This window comes from Colletotrichum costaricense (genome assembly GCF_030867565.1).
Source record: "Colletotrichum costaricense strain IMI 309622 chromosome Unknown Scaffold_7.1, whole genome shotgun sequence".
NCBI classification, from domain to species: domain Eukaryota; kingdom Fungi; phylum Ascomycota; class Sordariomycetes; order Glomerellales; family Glomerellaceae; genus Colletotrichum; species Colletotrichum costaricense.
In genome coordinates this window covers 1,498,092-1,512,378 of record NW_026848236.1, presented here as the reverse complement: position 1 = coordinate 1,512,378, position 14,287 = coordinate 1,498,092, and the positions used below count along the sequence as shown (strand labels likewise).

General features: G+C 52.8%; 4 protein-coding genes across 4 annotated transcripts; 3 read left to right on the top strand and 1 right to left on the bottom strand.

Moving 5' to 3' along the window:
• Positions 1-331: 331 nt before the first annotated feature.
• Positions 332-955, top strand: CCOS01_07697 (uncharacterized protein; the record flags this gene model as incomplete). The annotated part of the gene is made up of 3 exons (XM_060455860.1): positions 332-406; positions 471-676; positions 760-955. The coding sequence occupies 3 exons, from the start codon at positions 332-334 to the stop codon at positions 953-955; spliced, it is 477 nt and encodes a 158-aa protein (XP_060313752.1).
• A 2,801-nt stretch (positions 956-3,756) lies between these two features.
• On the top strand, positions 3,757-5,716 carry CCOS01_07696 (caspase domain-containing protein; the record flags this gene model as incomplete). Its single annotated transcript, XM_060455859.1, has 6 exons — positions 3,757-3,990; positions 4,044-4,113; positions 4,176-4,562; positions 4,614-5,052; positions 5,456-5,625; positions 5,691-5,716. 6 exons carry the CDS (start codon positions 3,757-3,759, stop codon positions 5,714-5,716), a joined length of 1,326 nt encoding a protein of 441 aa, XP_060313751.1.
• Positions 5,717-6,993: 1,277 nt separating this feature from the next.
• CCOS01_07695 (microtubule associated protein) lies at positions 6,994-11,336 on the bottom strand (the record flags this gene model as incomplete). Its single annotated transcript, XM_060455858.1, has 2 exons — positions 6,994-7,291; positions 7,357-11,336. 2 exons carry the CDS (start codon positions 11,334-11,336, stop codon positions 6,994-6,996), a joined length of 4,278 nt encoding a protein of 1,425 aa, XP_060313750.1.
• An 830-nt stretch (positions 11,337-12,166) lies between these two features.
• CCOS01_07694 (F-box domain-containing protein) lies at positions 12,167-14,094 on the top strand (the record flags this gene model as incomplete). Its single annotated transcript, XM_060455857.1, has 4 exons — positions 12,167-12,579; positions 12,634-12,829; positions 12,885-13,855; positions 13,911-14,094. 4 exons carry the CDS (start codon positions 12,167-12,169, stop codon positions 14,092-14,094), a joined length of 1,764 nt encoding a protein of 587 aa, XP_060313749.1.
• Positions 14,095-14,287: the final 193 nt, after the last annotated feature.

The following is a 14,287-nucleotide window of genomic DNA, read 5'->3' as shown; positions in this document are numbered from 1 at the left end:
ATGCCTCCTCTCCACGTTGCCGGACTACCTCATTTTGGACTTGGATAGACAGGTCTTGCAGGCCGCCAGAGGTCGAAATTACCTTCCCGAGTCGTTGGACGGCTTGGAATCGAAACCCCTTTGGCGGAATGGAGGCTGCATATACCGTCTGCATACTTCTTGTGCGGTGAGGTGTCAAAGACATGCACCTACGAATAAAGCACATACTGTGAGATATGACCCGTCCGGATGAAGTTGTCTAAGACTAGTCAGTTGGGGTCTCGGGCAGATGCCGGTATGATGGTGTCGCTTCTGGACCCCAAATGCTAGGTACCAGGGGTAAGAGGGAAACATGCAAAAGGTGATGATTCGTCAGAAATCGACGCGGCCCCTGTCCGTCAGGAACGCCACAGTGATCGGCAATCCCGTAAGCTTACCAGATTGAGATCGGGGAATAAACGAGTGCGTACTTGAGCTCCTATCAACCACAGACGTCGCGTTCCGATTTCTTATTGGCGCTGTTTCGCTGGGACTGTGCACCAAAACGGTTCGAACGAGAGACGGGAATCCCCTCGTACGACATGAACAGCGCGTCCGTCACTATTGACGGCGCGCTTTCACTAGAGCTCAAGCTAGAAGACTGCTGTCACCCAGAAATCAACGAGACGGAGGGTCGATGTTGCGTGCAGTCGGCCAGGTATGACATCACCGGGCTCGGGTCAGTCAGTGGCTTTGAGGTTGGCAAGACAGCTTTGAATTCGGCGCATGCTCCGTAACGAGGTTGGAGATGGGACGGATGGCCTGGGACGACCAGGGTGCCGATATCGATCTGCGGAAACGTTGGAAAGCTCAATTGCCCATGAATCCTGGGCTTGTGTTGCCCATGACTTCTGGTTGGACCATTTGCCACGACCGTCAAATTGGTAATGAGCCCAATGCCAGCCAGGAGACTGCCGTTGAAAATGGAGCCATGTAGCATCCGATTGAGTAGCGACACTAGTCCATGGGATGATGGCCGGGCTGGCGCAACGGTGCTAACGTCGGAAAGCCGACAGCGACAACATGACATATTGACCAAGCGGCTCAACACAGCTGGGGTTTCGAAGCGAAGCGAAGTGGATGGGTTTACCGCGCGGAGGCAGCCGACTCTAATGCAGTCCGAGCTGTGGTACTATCGCGAGGCGCTTTCAGCACCGAGCAAACGACTCAACGTTTGGTTCGACTGACGCGATATGGCGTCTAAGTGTGCCGTTGGAGGTAGGTAGCGCGGCATAGCCCTGCTGGATCGGCGTAGGGCGGTCAACTTTGGCGTCAAGTCTCAGCTTGACCGGGGCAGAGAGTTCAGCGGGACCATCTTGGTCGGGTGGAGACGAGCACAGCAGCGCCAGGGCCGTGGATGATGGATCAAGATCGAGTACCTACGTAGTAGTGTATTCAGAGTCTAGAGCGACTGCTTGGGTCCTGGGATGGGCGGGAGTGACGCATAGGTAGAGGGTGGAGGTGAAGCTGGATGACGGTATTGCTTGGTGCCCCTGTGGGCTAGGGTCAACTGTGCAAGGGAGGGAGGGCGAGGCGGTAGGTGGTTAGTTTGCGGTTCGTTCCCATATTGAACATGCTTTACTTTGGTGCGGTTCCGTTTTGGTGACCGTTGCCGAGACGTCTCGGAGAATGAAGTAACCTAAGATTCCGTTTCCCCAAGTCACATATCGAGTTGAGAATGATTGCGGCTGAAGATAGTGCAAGGGTTGTCTTGGATTGGCGAGTAGGCTGAGGAGTGAAGACTCGGAGAGAGGAATGCGAAACCTTGGAGGGCAATGGGCAACAAGATTTGCAGTCCGAGTGTGCCAATCTGGAGGTCCCTTGCACCGTATTCCTTGGTGAACACCCGACTATGGCAATGACGAAGATGCAGAGAAAAGTCCGAAGGTTGCACGCAATATTCCGTACGAAGTACTACCTTACTGCCGTACTGCGTAAGGTATGCTACGTACTCGGTATGCATGGCAAGCCGCAGGAGAAGGGCAGGGCAGGAGCGGTGGCACCGAGCCCCAGTCACCCAGGTCAGGGACGGTAGGAACGGTAAGGTACCAAGGTAAGGTAGGGACGATGGGCGCGACGTCCATCACATGGTGACATGGTGGCATCGCAGCAAGTGCTGTTTACATACAGGAAAACCCTAAAAAGGGACTAGCGCTGTCAACTGTGCCCCATTTCTCGGTTCTCACCGGGCTGGGAACGGCCTTGGTATGGCCCGTGCTCGTGGCTGATTGCCTGCGCACCTGCCACCTGCCCTGCGTTTTTTCCCTAAGTGCAAGAGCATCTCCGGTGCAGACTACCCTTAGGTGCAGACCCTGCCCCGGTCATGCTTGCTTAGCTAATGCATACAAAAAAAACACCATCAAACACATCAGATGCTCCCATGCACTGCACTGTAGTGAGAGGTGGGCGGATTGTGAGGTACTCGGATCCACCTCCGCTAGCAAAAGACTCTTGGGAACTTGGGCTTTGAGGCCGTCTCTGCCGTTTCTTCCGTCAAAGTCCAATCGCTATGGTGCCCGGCCTGCCACATGCCGTTGCTTTCCTCGGCGCCTACGACGACTGATCCAACATTACGTAGTCTTGTTAGCCCTACACTCATCATCTACCTCCACTTTGCGAATCTCTTTCCACTTTACTACCTTGATCTCATACTTGGTCTCGTGCTTGTTAAGTCGTGCTCTTGACGGTGCCTCAATAGGTACCTACTGAGTTGCAGTGAGTGTGATACTTTGTAGTGTACCTATAAGCTAAGGTAGGTAAGGTATGTTGTGTGGTTAGATTGTTTCTTCCCTCGGCACCCCCCTCCCCGCCAAAAGCCCAAAACACATTCAGCCCAGCCAGGAAAGGGTGAAGGTGCTGGACAGTGGACCTGGTGCGTGCCGACAACCTTAGCTCGAACCCCTCCACCACACACCCACGCCGCAGCGCCGCAACGCCGCGGCGCATCTTGAGCCTTGAGGCACCCTGCTCCTACCTTACCTGACCGATACTCCAGCACATTCTACATTCCTCACATTTCTTCGCTCCTCCAACCCGAACACTCCGTTCACCTCCATTTTCTCCTTCTCCCATCACCTCAGCTCGCTTTCTTTTCGAGGCTGTACTGCATATCCGCGCCGTCATTTCTTTTTACTGCCACACCAGCTCACACCTCTGTTGCGCCCAGCTACTGAATCATCGTCCATCCCAAATCTACCTACCCAACTGTACCTCCGCCTACCAAAGCTCTGCCGAAGCCGTCTTCTACCCCAATCCGTCTCACAAGCCGGCTCCAAACCATCAAAAGAGTCAACTAGGGTCCTTAGCCACCCTTGCTGCAGGATCCCTTTCCCGCTTTGAGATAGGCCCTTCAGCTAGCCCTCCTCTTCCTCATATCGTAAGGCACTGGTAAGCTTGTCCACGCTCCTCCAACCAGTTTCGCGCTCGAGAAAGGCTGACACTGCTCTTGTGCTCACCAACTTAGTCTCGAGACCTAAGCACGCGCATTCTCATCCCGTCCCTACACCTCAATCACGACCCCCTCGCTTCCCCTCACTACTCTCTGAACTCGCGACAACCGTACTTCAGCTTCGTCGCGCATCTATAAAGACATCCAGTCCCCGAAATCTTCCCTGTCAACCCACTCCTTTTCGAAGACCATCTCGTCGAGCTAGAACCTCCTCCCACCACGGCTTGTTGGCCTCGGGTCATCAAATACACATAAATCGGGTCTGAGAACAGTCTCGCCGTCTCAACAAGATGTCAGGATACCCGGGCCAGTACGGAGGATACCAAGGCGGCCCACCGCCGCAGCAGCAATACGCGCAGGGCGGCTATTACCCGTATGAACTCCGATCTTTGTTCGCGTGCCCGCTCTCAGTCACTAACATGAAGAGCAAAAGCCCTCCACAGCAAGGATACAATGGATACCCTCCCGCTGGGTCGGGCTACGGCTACCAACAGCCGTCCCCTCAACCCTATGGTTACAACCAGGTACGGGTGACTACCAGCATTGTCCAAGTGTCGTCAACTGATGTAATGCCTAGCCCCCTCCTCCGCAACAATATGGTGGATATCAGCAGCCCCCGCCTCAACCGAATTACAACAACCGTCCAGGTGAGTTTGGAAGTTGTGCGCTTAAAACGGACATTGTAGAGTTGACAACCATCGCTATGAAGGTGTACCCACCGTGAACTCGAATGCCTACATGCACGGAAACCATAACGCTCCTCCACCGCCGCCCTCACAACCGCAGAGATTTGGACATGGCGCGCCAAGTAACTACAACTTCCAGTACTCCAATTGTACCGGGCGGAGAAAGGCGCTGCTGATTGGCATCAACTACTTCGGTCAACGCGGTCAGTTGCGTGGTTGTATCAATGATGTGAAGAACATGTCAGCATATCTCGTCGACCGTTTTGGTTATAAGAGGGAGGATATGGTTATCCTCACTGATGACCAGCAAAATCCCATGAGCCAGCCTACGAAACAGAATCTCCTCAGAGCCATGCATTGGCTCGTGAAAGACGCGAGACCCAACGACTCGCTCTTCTTCCACTACTCAGGTAAGTCGCGAAAGACATTTCCACCATGTAGTTAGACTCTAACACCTCCAGGGCATGGTGGTCAAACAAAGGATCTCGACGGCGATGAGCCTGACGGATACGATGAAGTCATTTACCCCGTAGACTTCCGCCAAACCGGTCATATTACGGATGATGAGATGCACAGAATCATGGTTCAACCTTTGCAAGCTGGTGTGAGACTGACTGCTATCTTCGACTCTTGTCACTCGGGTACTGCGCTCGATCTCCCTTACATCTACTCGACCCAGGGTATCCTCAAGGAGCCCAATTTGGCCAAGGAGGCCGGCCAAGGCCTTCTCGGTGCTATTTCGTCATACAGCCAGGGCGATCTGGGCGGTGTCGCAAGCAACATCATGGGCTTCTTTAAGAAGGCAACGACCGGCGAAGATGCCTACCAACGCACCATGGCCACGAAGACGTCGCCTGCTGACGTGATTATGTTGTCAGGAAGCAAAGATGACCAAACTTCGTATGCTACCCCCTTCTTTCTATTTTGATGATACCCTTTTCGTTTTCGTTGCGCTTTACGGATTCTATGGAGATTCTACAACCCTGCGTGTATCGCCTCTCCTGGTGGGATGGCTAATTCTGGAGACTGGGAGTGAAAGGCGAAAGCCACAAAAACGGAAAAGTTTTGGGCGCGCAAGTCTCTTTCTGGATATTTTCTTTTCATGTTTCTACATTATACATGTTGCGCCAGGCCAACGATACTCTTTTATTGCTCTAGAGCAAGTTGCAGCCTACTTGCGGCTGCGGTTTGCTTCTAGAGCGACGAGTTACGTTGGATCTGCCTCGGTCTACGAGTGTGGAAACGAGACGACATCAAGCCGATTTTCCATGCAAGCTGGATCTATGCTAATCTCACCTCGCAGGGCCGATGCAACAATCGCCTCCCAGGCTACCGGTGCCATGTCGTGGGCCTTCATCACGGCCATGAAGAAGAACCCACAACAGAGCTACGTACAGCTCTTGAACAGTATCCGTGACGAGCTCGCGAGTCGCTACACGCAGAAGCCGCAGCTCTCATGTAGTCACCCCCTCAGTATGTTGCCTCCCGGAAGAAGCGAATGAACATCTGTGTTATTACCACGTCTAACATCATCGCAGATACCAACCTCTTGTTCGTCATGTAAATCATAATCCTGTGTGTCAAACGGCCGGTCCGCCTTGTATATGTCATAATGCCCTACTTCGGCCTGGAAACATAAATACTCAGGGTTAGTTAGACATGGGTAGGCATAGGTCATCATTGGAAAAGGAATCGGTGGGATGGCGAAAATTGAGGGTTTTGGGTATCATTTGGGTGGTTTCGTTTTGTTTTTTAGGCAGGTCTTTTCTGCCACACTTTCGACGCCGTTTTCCGCGTCTCGTATAGTTAAGATGCCAAGTAAACCTACCCTACCCTCACTCGACTAGTTCTTCGAACTGGAAATCAAATAAAAAGTTGATTCACGTCACTTCGATACGGGATGAATTCGGCAATGTTGCAATGTGCGTTAGAAAGATGGGGAATTAAGCATCTGTTTAGGTACCTATGCCTCCTTTTCCAATTTCTTCATCATGCAACCTAATGCCGTGTTTGGAAAATTCATGTCCTACTGCGTAGACCCAAACAAAGTGAAATATGACCAAAACTCCTTTCCCATCCCGTCCGTCCGTCCCCCTTCGCCCAGTCATTCTACCAATAAAGCAACTTCAAGGGGAAAAAAACAAATGTTTTAATGCTCGACGCCCGATACGCCACAAGAGGGGACATGAGCAGCAAATAAGGTATGCCAAGCAGGGAACCAATAATCGTCCTGATTTTCCCTTCTCCTCCCACTCCCCCAGTGAATCCTCCGTCCCATTCTAGGGCTAGCTTGCAGATCCCATCTTCCAAATGTGGACGATCATCAGCTCCAAAAGAGGAAAGGAGAGTGCTCGCTCGCTCGCTTTCACTGCAACATCAAGGGTTTTTTTTTGTGCCGTCACACAGTTAGGCAGGAATACTGTAACACAACCGGCTGCTGCTATGCAGAAACAAGAACAAGACTGAGCACCATATGCTAAATGCGAAATGCGAATTGCGGACGTTGCTGAATGAGGGAAGCAGGTGAGAGCGGGATTGGATGGGGATGGAATGGGATGTGCGCAAGGGTGTGTGTGATGGACCCGAGATGATGCCGTGACATCTTCAGCTCGGCTGCAACGTGATGAATGGGGAAGGCGTTTCGCAGATGAGAGGGTTACTCTCGCAGATATCCGAACCGCCATTCACCATTCACCATCCCATTCATCCACCGTAGTTTCCCTTCGGGAACACCATATTCCGGGGTATAGAGGTGTAACGTAATCTGGCTAGACCTCCAAGTCGAGGCTAGGTGAGACCGAATAGAGAGAAAGACAGAGAGAGACTATGACCGAGAACCTATCATGCCGCAACGTCGTCGGCATGCACGACCTTGAGCTGCTGCCGCCTCTTGGTCTTGCGCATCTCGTCGACGCAGTCGGCCAGCTTCTGGCGCGTGGCCTCGTGCTTGGCCCATTCGCGCGCAGAGATCTGCATCCTGGCAATGAAACGCGCCATCGTCGCCACCGTCTTGAGCGTCGGTCGACCAGACGCCGTTTGCTTCCGCGCCGTTGTCGAGGAGGATGAGGGTGGAAGGGGCCGGCGGCTGCCGAGCAGCTCGCAGCGGATCTGCTCCAATTCGCGCAGCTGAGCCTTGTTGCTGATTCTGACGTTAGTATCCGGACCACTAAAGAAAAGAAGAAGTAGGCAGTCAAGGGTACATACCATGCGTTGGCAATGTCGAGCTCCAGCTGCAAGAACTTCTTTGCGTACGCCGCGTCGGCGCGCATGCTGACCTCACGCTTCCACCGCGCCTGCATCCACTCCATCTGCAGCGTCATGCCGCGGAGCTCCTTGGTGTGCTTCGCGTCTGCGTTCTCGGCGGCGCGGATGACCGTCTCGAGTGCCTCGTCCGTCTGCCTCATTCTCTCGTCCGTCTCGGCGGCGAGTCGGGCTGCCCGCGGGTTCTTCTTCTCCGCTGCGGCCAGTGCCTTGAGGTCTCTGATGTCCTTTTGCAGCTTCTCTGCGGTCAGGCGGTACGCTGCGCGCTCCGCCCGCGCCCTCTCGAGCTTGCGACGAAGCGAGCCCTCAGCGGCCGTCAGCTCATCAATGGTCTCCTGCTGCTGGATGACGTCGTGTTCGAGCGCGTCTGCTTCGCTTTGCGTTCTGCGGAGCAACTCCTGAAGGTCTCTCTTCTCGGAGGACGACATGTTCTCGATGTTGTGACGCCCGTGGGCCACAAGCTGCCTGTCTTGTTCTGCCTTCTCAAGCTTCTGCTTCAGACGACGGAGAGCCTTTTCGTGGAGAACTGTAGCTTCGTCGGCATCGCGCTGGACATCTTCCAGTGCCTGCTCTAAAGCAAGCTTCTGATCTTCCAAATCATCAAGCTGGGTCTGGACATCTTGCTCGAATTTAGATGCTTTGCGTTCGGCCTCGCGAGCCTTGGTCTTGAACGTCTGAATCGATTGCTGTGCTGTAGAAAGCTGATGGCGCAACTCAGTGACTTCGGATTTCCTGGCTGAAGGACTCGAGGATGCTGGGGACGTAATAAGGCGGGACATCTCAGCATCGTGGGCATTGCGCTCCAGGTCTGCGATTTGCTTCTTGAGACCCTTGACAACATCCTTGTGGGCTGCCTCACGTTGGAGAAGCTCCCGCTCCTTCTGTCGTGCCGTAGAGAGATCACGGCGGATAATGGACATCTCGCTGTTACCCTCACCGATATTAGCGGGGAGTTGTTGGGTCGTCGCGAGCTGGTCTTCGTAGTCTCTAATTCGCCGTTCGAGTTCTCGTATTGTGCGTCGTGTGGCAACTGATTCGTGACCTTCCGATGAAGACACCTCCCTCAACTTGGCTTGAAGCTGACGAATTTCCTGGTTGAGGCGATCCTCCTCTTCTGCAGCCTTCTCGATCTCATCTTCGAGAGACTTTTCGACGTTCTGCATTTGCTCCGCCAGAGCCGCGTTCTCGTCCTTGAGTCTCCGTACCTCATTGTCAAGCTTCAACTTTGACGTCCTCAAGTCCAAGCGCTCGCGATCGATACGGAGTGTCTCCTCGCCGTTCTGGTGCAAGCGCTTCATTTCGCTCTCAACCTCATCACGCTCTGCCCTTGCTTCGGCCAGTGAGCTGCGTAACGAGTGCATTTCGAGGTTGAGGTTAGCAAGTTGGTCTTGCAGCGTCTGCTTCTCGCGAGACACCCTATTCACCTGCACAGTAGACTCGGAGATTTGAGTTTGCAGCCTGTCCTGGAGTGCTTCCTTCTCCTTGTTCAGCTTCGACACGAGTGATGTAGCCTCGTCAAGCTGGACTCGGAGTCGTTCAATGGCTTGATTTGACTTGCTAGCGTGCTCTTGAGAGAACGAGGCCGTACCACGGTGTACCTCATCGAGCTCCAGCTTCAGCGCGTCGCACTCTTTCCTTGCAGCTTCCAGTTCCTCGCGAGAGTGTTCCGATTCCTCGTCCAAAGTCGTTTGAAGGACCTCCACTTCATCCTCCAACCCCTCGATTTTCTCGCTCTGCGCTTGATAGTCTAGCTGGGTTTGACGGAGTTCATCCTGAACTTGTGATAATTCATTCCGCAACTCATTGAGCATAGACTGCCGTGTCTCGAGATTTTGCTGAAGGTCCTCAATTTGCCTTGTGAGGGATGCTCTCTCATCCTTGTGACGTTGAGCTTCGCTCTCTAGTGCTTCCTGTAACCTTGATTCCTTTGTCGATAGGTTGCCTTCAGCCTCGCGCAGTGCTGCAATCGTCCTTTCCAAGCCCGAGGCCTTCTCTTCCGCCCGTTTGCGCTCCGAGTCGAGGGTTTGGCGATCTGTTTCCCATTTTTCGCTGTCGTTGTCGTAAAGGTTGTCCTTTTCCCGAATTTCAGCCTGGAGGTCCGAGATCTCGTCATTAAGCCTGTCGATTTCGTCTCTGTATTGGCTGCGGATATCCCTTTCGATCTCGAGGGCGTGGTCCCGCTCTTGGGCGAGGCTCTCCTCCAATTCATCCACGTTCTTTTGAAGGCGCGCCACATCTCGTTGTAGAGAGTCAGACTCGCCTGTCAACGCCTCGTGACGACTTTGCAGCAGATTCTTCTCGTCCAACCTGGCCTCCAAATCTCTTTTCAGATCTTCCACTTGAGCCAGCAGCGACTGACGTTCGCGATCAGAGAATTCTCGTTCTTGACGGCCCTCGTGCGCGGCATTCCTAAGGCTTTCTTTCTCTGTCGTTACGTCTGAGAGCTGCTGTTCGATTCTGGCCAACTGTGACTGGTAGTCGCGCTCAGAAGCTTCGCGGGCACGGCGATCTTCCTTAGCAGCGTTCTTGAGTTCGTCATTCTCCTTGATCGTTTCAGAAAGCTGCTGTTCGATATTGGCGAATCTTGTGTCGGACTCCTCCAGCTCGGCTTGCAGGCGCAAAAGCTTCTCCTCCTTTTGTCGCGAGAGTCCCTTTGTGGCAATAGACTTGTTCGCCAGCTCCTCTTGAAGTTCTTCCAAGTCACCCTTTGCTTGCTCCTTGTCTGCAATGGCCTGGTTGAGCTTGTCTTTCATCTCTTCGACCTGCTCTTCCAAGCGACGGACATTGGTTTCCAGGTCGTCGATAGTGTCTTTTGCTTCTTCCAAATCGTCGTTAGACTGTCCCTGTTGCTCAAGCTCGATCATTCGTCTTTGCGCATCCTTCATCTTGTCCTCCGCGTTGTCCAGCTTCGCCTTGAGCTCGTCAATTTCATCTTCGTGATCTCCTAGAAGGCGCTCCTTCTCGCGAAGTTCTGCTTCTAGGTCACCAATCTCATCTTGTAGCTTGTCCACCTGCCCTTGATCGTTCTGTCCCTGACTCAATTGGCGCTGCATGTCGTCGAGATCAGCTTCTCTATCCTCCAAGGCCTGTTGCAGTCGCTCAATCTCAGCTAGTTGTTTCTGGTCCGCGTACTTCTTCTTGGCCCTCTCTTGTAACTCCATCATCTGCTGTCGGTAGCTTTCAAGGTCTTTCTCGGCCGATGTCAGGTGCTTCTTGTACTTGTGAAGCTCCCTCGTCATGGTCACTTTGTCGACCTTCAGCTCGGTGTTCTCCTTTAATGCGGCCTCGCTGAAGCCGGGACCGGCCTTCCGCAAAGCCTCTTCGAGAAAGTGAATCTTGAGTTTCAGGCCAAAGTTTTCCTTTTCGATTTTATCGATTACGCTCTCCTGCTCCCGGAGCGACAACTGGTTTCCGTCCTGCAGAGGGCCTTTCCCGTCGCGTCGCGGCAAGACTACAAGCGGTGTAGATGCCGTGCTCGTGCTGTCGACTTCGGGGAGTGGTGTGCGATCTACGAAAGACCGCGATTGGTACATGGAGGTGTCGATATTGGGAATTGGCGTCATGTCCTCGTCGATTCTGTTCAGTAGTGCGGGCGTGTTCGGCACGGCGCCGTTCTCCTTGCCAGACCTTCGACGGATGCTATTTCGCGTAGCTGACTTTAGCATAGGGGTGAATTCTGCTCCTCCGAGGCCTGCAGGTAGGTTTTTTCGGTCTGCAAAGGGTCCGCGACCCCGCGGTGTGCGAAGGTTGATGCCTCCCGAGCGCCCGTTGCGCATTTGTTGCACCAAGTTGTTGTCTTTCGTCGGAGGAGACTGAAATGAAACCTCCTGTGACATGTCGAAGTCGGGTTGTCGGCTGAGATATGTCGCATCGCCAATGTTTGTTCGCGGCGTATCGAGGCCGCCGATACCTGGGGCGACCATATTGACCGCGTTTGACTTATAGAGGGGGGGAAAGTCGACGAGCGATCAGAATTGCGATCTCGTAGGTGTGGTCATAACAGTGGTCTGTTAGTGATATATATGAATGGCGTGCGCTGTGGTGGTGCGAAGCAAGAAAGCAAGCGCAATGTCTGCGTAGCTATAAGATCTCGTGTGGTTGCGATAGCTCAGAACCCGGTCGGTCGTGATGTTGATAGTGGACGGGACTTTGAAAGAGCAGCAAGGGACCAAGGGTACACGGTCGCATCCCAGACCGCGTTGTGAGTGTTGTTTACTCGTGTTCCTATCTCGGACTAGCGTGGCGGGACAGAGAGGGAACAAGTCGTGGTTTTTAGACCAATGAGCGGGACGGATCCTTGGCCAATCAAATGAGAGAAAATAGCATGGGCTCCGCAGTTTAAGAATCCCATGGCAGAGTCCCACTTTTCGACGACAAAACGTCAATGAACGTGGTGGACCTTGCTTCTTTCCACAGGGCAGCTTGAGACACTACGGATACAAGTGGGAAAGAGCCTCCCATTGATTTGTGATGCAACCACTTCACACCGCAAGCGTCAAAACGTCACTACCTGCCTTCGATCAAACCGACCCTGGGATGATCAACTCACAGAGACGACTGTTATCGATTTCATGTCACCATTTGAAGTCGTCTTCACAGCTACTATACCAAGACTCTACTCTGTCTAGCTGTATAAGTCCTCCGCAAACCCCACCAACTTACCCCGACTACGCTTGCGACAGCATCCATCCTGGTCTTCTTCGGTGTTCTTTACCCGTCGAATTCATAGTGTGCGCATGACGCTTCTGCCGCCATGCTCTCATTTGACCAGATCCCAGATGAAATAATCCACCAAATTCTACATTACATCTCACCAGAGGACAACTTAGTCACAGCGAACCTCCTCTCGAGGCGCTTGGCCCGGCTTTCCAATGAACCGATTTTGTGGCGATACTACTGTTTGCATGCCTTCAAGTTCTGGCATCCAAGTCACAGGTTCAAGGAGAAACTGGAAGAACCTGCATCCAACGTTCTGTGGAAGCAGTTGTTTCTATTCCGCAAGAGAAGAAACGCCAAGGCTGCAGGCCAATTCCGTGGAATATTGGCTACCAAATATGGCCGAGTAAAGAATTTTGAAGAGATCTGCTTGCTTGGTCTTGACGCCAAGGACTTTCTCTTGGACCAGGCCCAGACCCCAGATCATTTCGAAGACGTCTTGGCCAGAAGGTAGGTAACTTTCGTTGCAACGTTTGCTGGCGCGTTCTGATCAACTCCGCATAGGTATTTCAGCAATGCCATTCTCGCCAGCATGCGCCGTGGGGCCGCCATCCAGATTTGGGACAGCCTTCGCAGTGATGAGGCGCGCGAAGCTTGGAGACCCAACCATATTCCGAAAGTTGTGCCCGGAAGGTTAGAGCAAGCACTTGCTGCTTTTGACATGTTTGTGATCCAGGGCGACGAGGGTGACATAGATCACGTAGGTCTTCTACGAGGCTACTATATTATACTTCTTTGACTAACCCCTATGGCAGGTTTCCAAACTTCTTGACAAACTCGCCGCCGAGTTTCGTGGCAGTCACCCCGAATTTGACGGGCTTTGCATTCGGGAAAGGGCATTAACTCTAAATCGTTGGCTGAGATCCAACAATCTCACCGGTATGGTCGACCCTGAAACCAACTATCGCAATCTACGGAACTGCCTCCTTGGCCATGCGCTGCGAACATCGGCCCACCAGTCGCTTCCAATGGTTTCAGCAGCAATTTTCTGTTGTGTCGGGGAGAGACTGGGATTGAATGCCCACTGTTGTGCGCTACCAGGCCATGTGCTTTCAATGGTCTTCGCAACGCCAGAATTCAGATTAGATGGCTCGAGAGTCACGGATCCATCAAGGCAACTTGAGAGGATGTACCTTGATCCATATGGGGGTGATGAGGAGTTCAGCAAGGAGACGCTACGACAGTTCATTGCCCAGGTCGGGTGGCATAGTCTAGATGTCGAAACAATGGCACCGGCAGCCGTGTCAACAATGATTGGACGTCTCGCACACAATATACGGCATACCAACCTCGTTTACACGTCTCAGGACGTGTCGATAGAGAGACTGGCTGGGCTCGGGGCTGGGACTGCTCTCCAGAACCTTGAACTATCCGTCTACGCCGCCGCCTGGGCAACAACTCTTCTGGATCCCGATGCTTTTGTTGACGTGACATCGCATTTCGCCTTGCGATTCAATTCGCTGCGCTTCGATGACGCCTGGATTGTTGAGAAGATTTATATTACTCGGCCCCAACCGCATGGCGATGTGTTTCTTGCTGCTCCCAACCCGGAATATATCCTTCGCCTCATTCGCAGGGCAGATGAGCAGCAGCCTGTGTTGCGTGACTCACAGATGAGCCTGGAGTACAAGATCGGCAATGTTGTCCGGCATGGCAGATACGGCTTTGTCGGCGTTGTGACTGATGGGGAAATGGCTCAAGGATCGGTCTTATATTACAGGCTATTGTGAGTTAATAGATGAGACTGGCGAAGAATTGCAAAATTTCTAACAGTACATCAGGACTCCTCCAAACATGCAAGGAACCTTTTCCTTGGTCAAGGCCTCAAGCCTTGAACTCGTGCGCGATCCTGAAGAGGCACAAGCAGCATTGTTCCCCGACACTGGGCTATTCTTTAAGCAATTCGATAGAGAAAGGTGCACTTTCATCCCTTCCAACAATGAGGTGGTCTATACGCCAGTGTAAACACTAGGCGTTGTAAGGGTTGATGGCTGATGGAGATTGATGTGAGGTTCTACTATGATTGGCGTAATTCACAAGAAGTTACTCCCTAGAATAATAATGAATTTTTACGTCTTGCGAACTCGCATGCCCTTTTTGCTGCCTTTTACAAAGGCATGATTATGGAGGCTATGTGCCTCTAAGTGAATAGACTTGC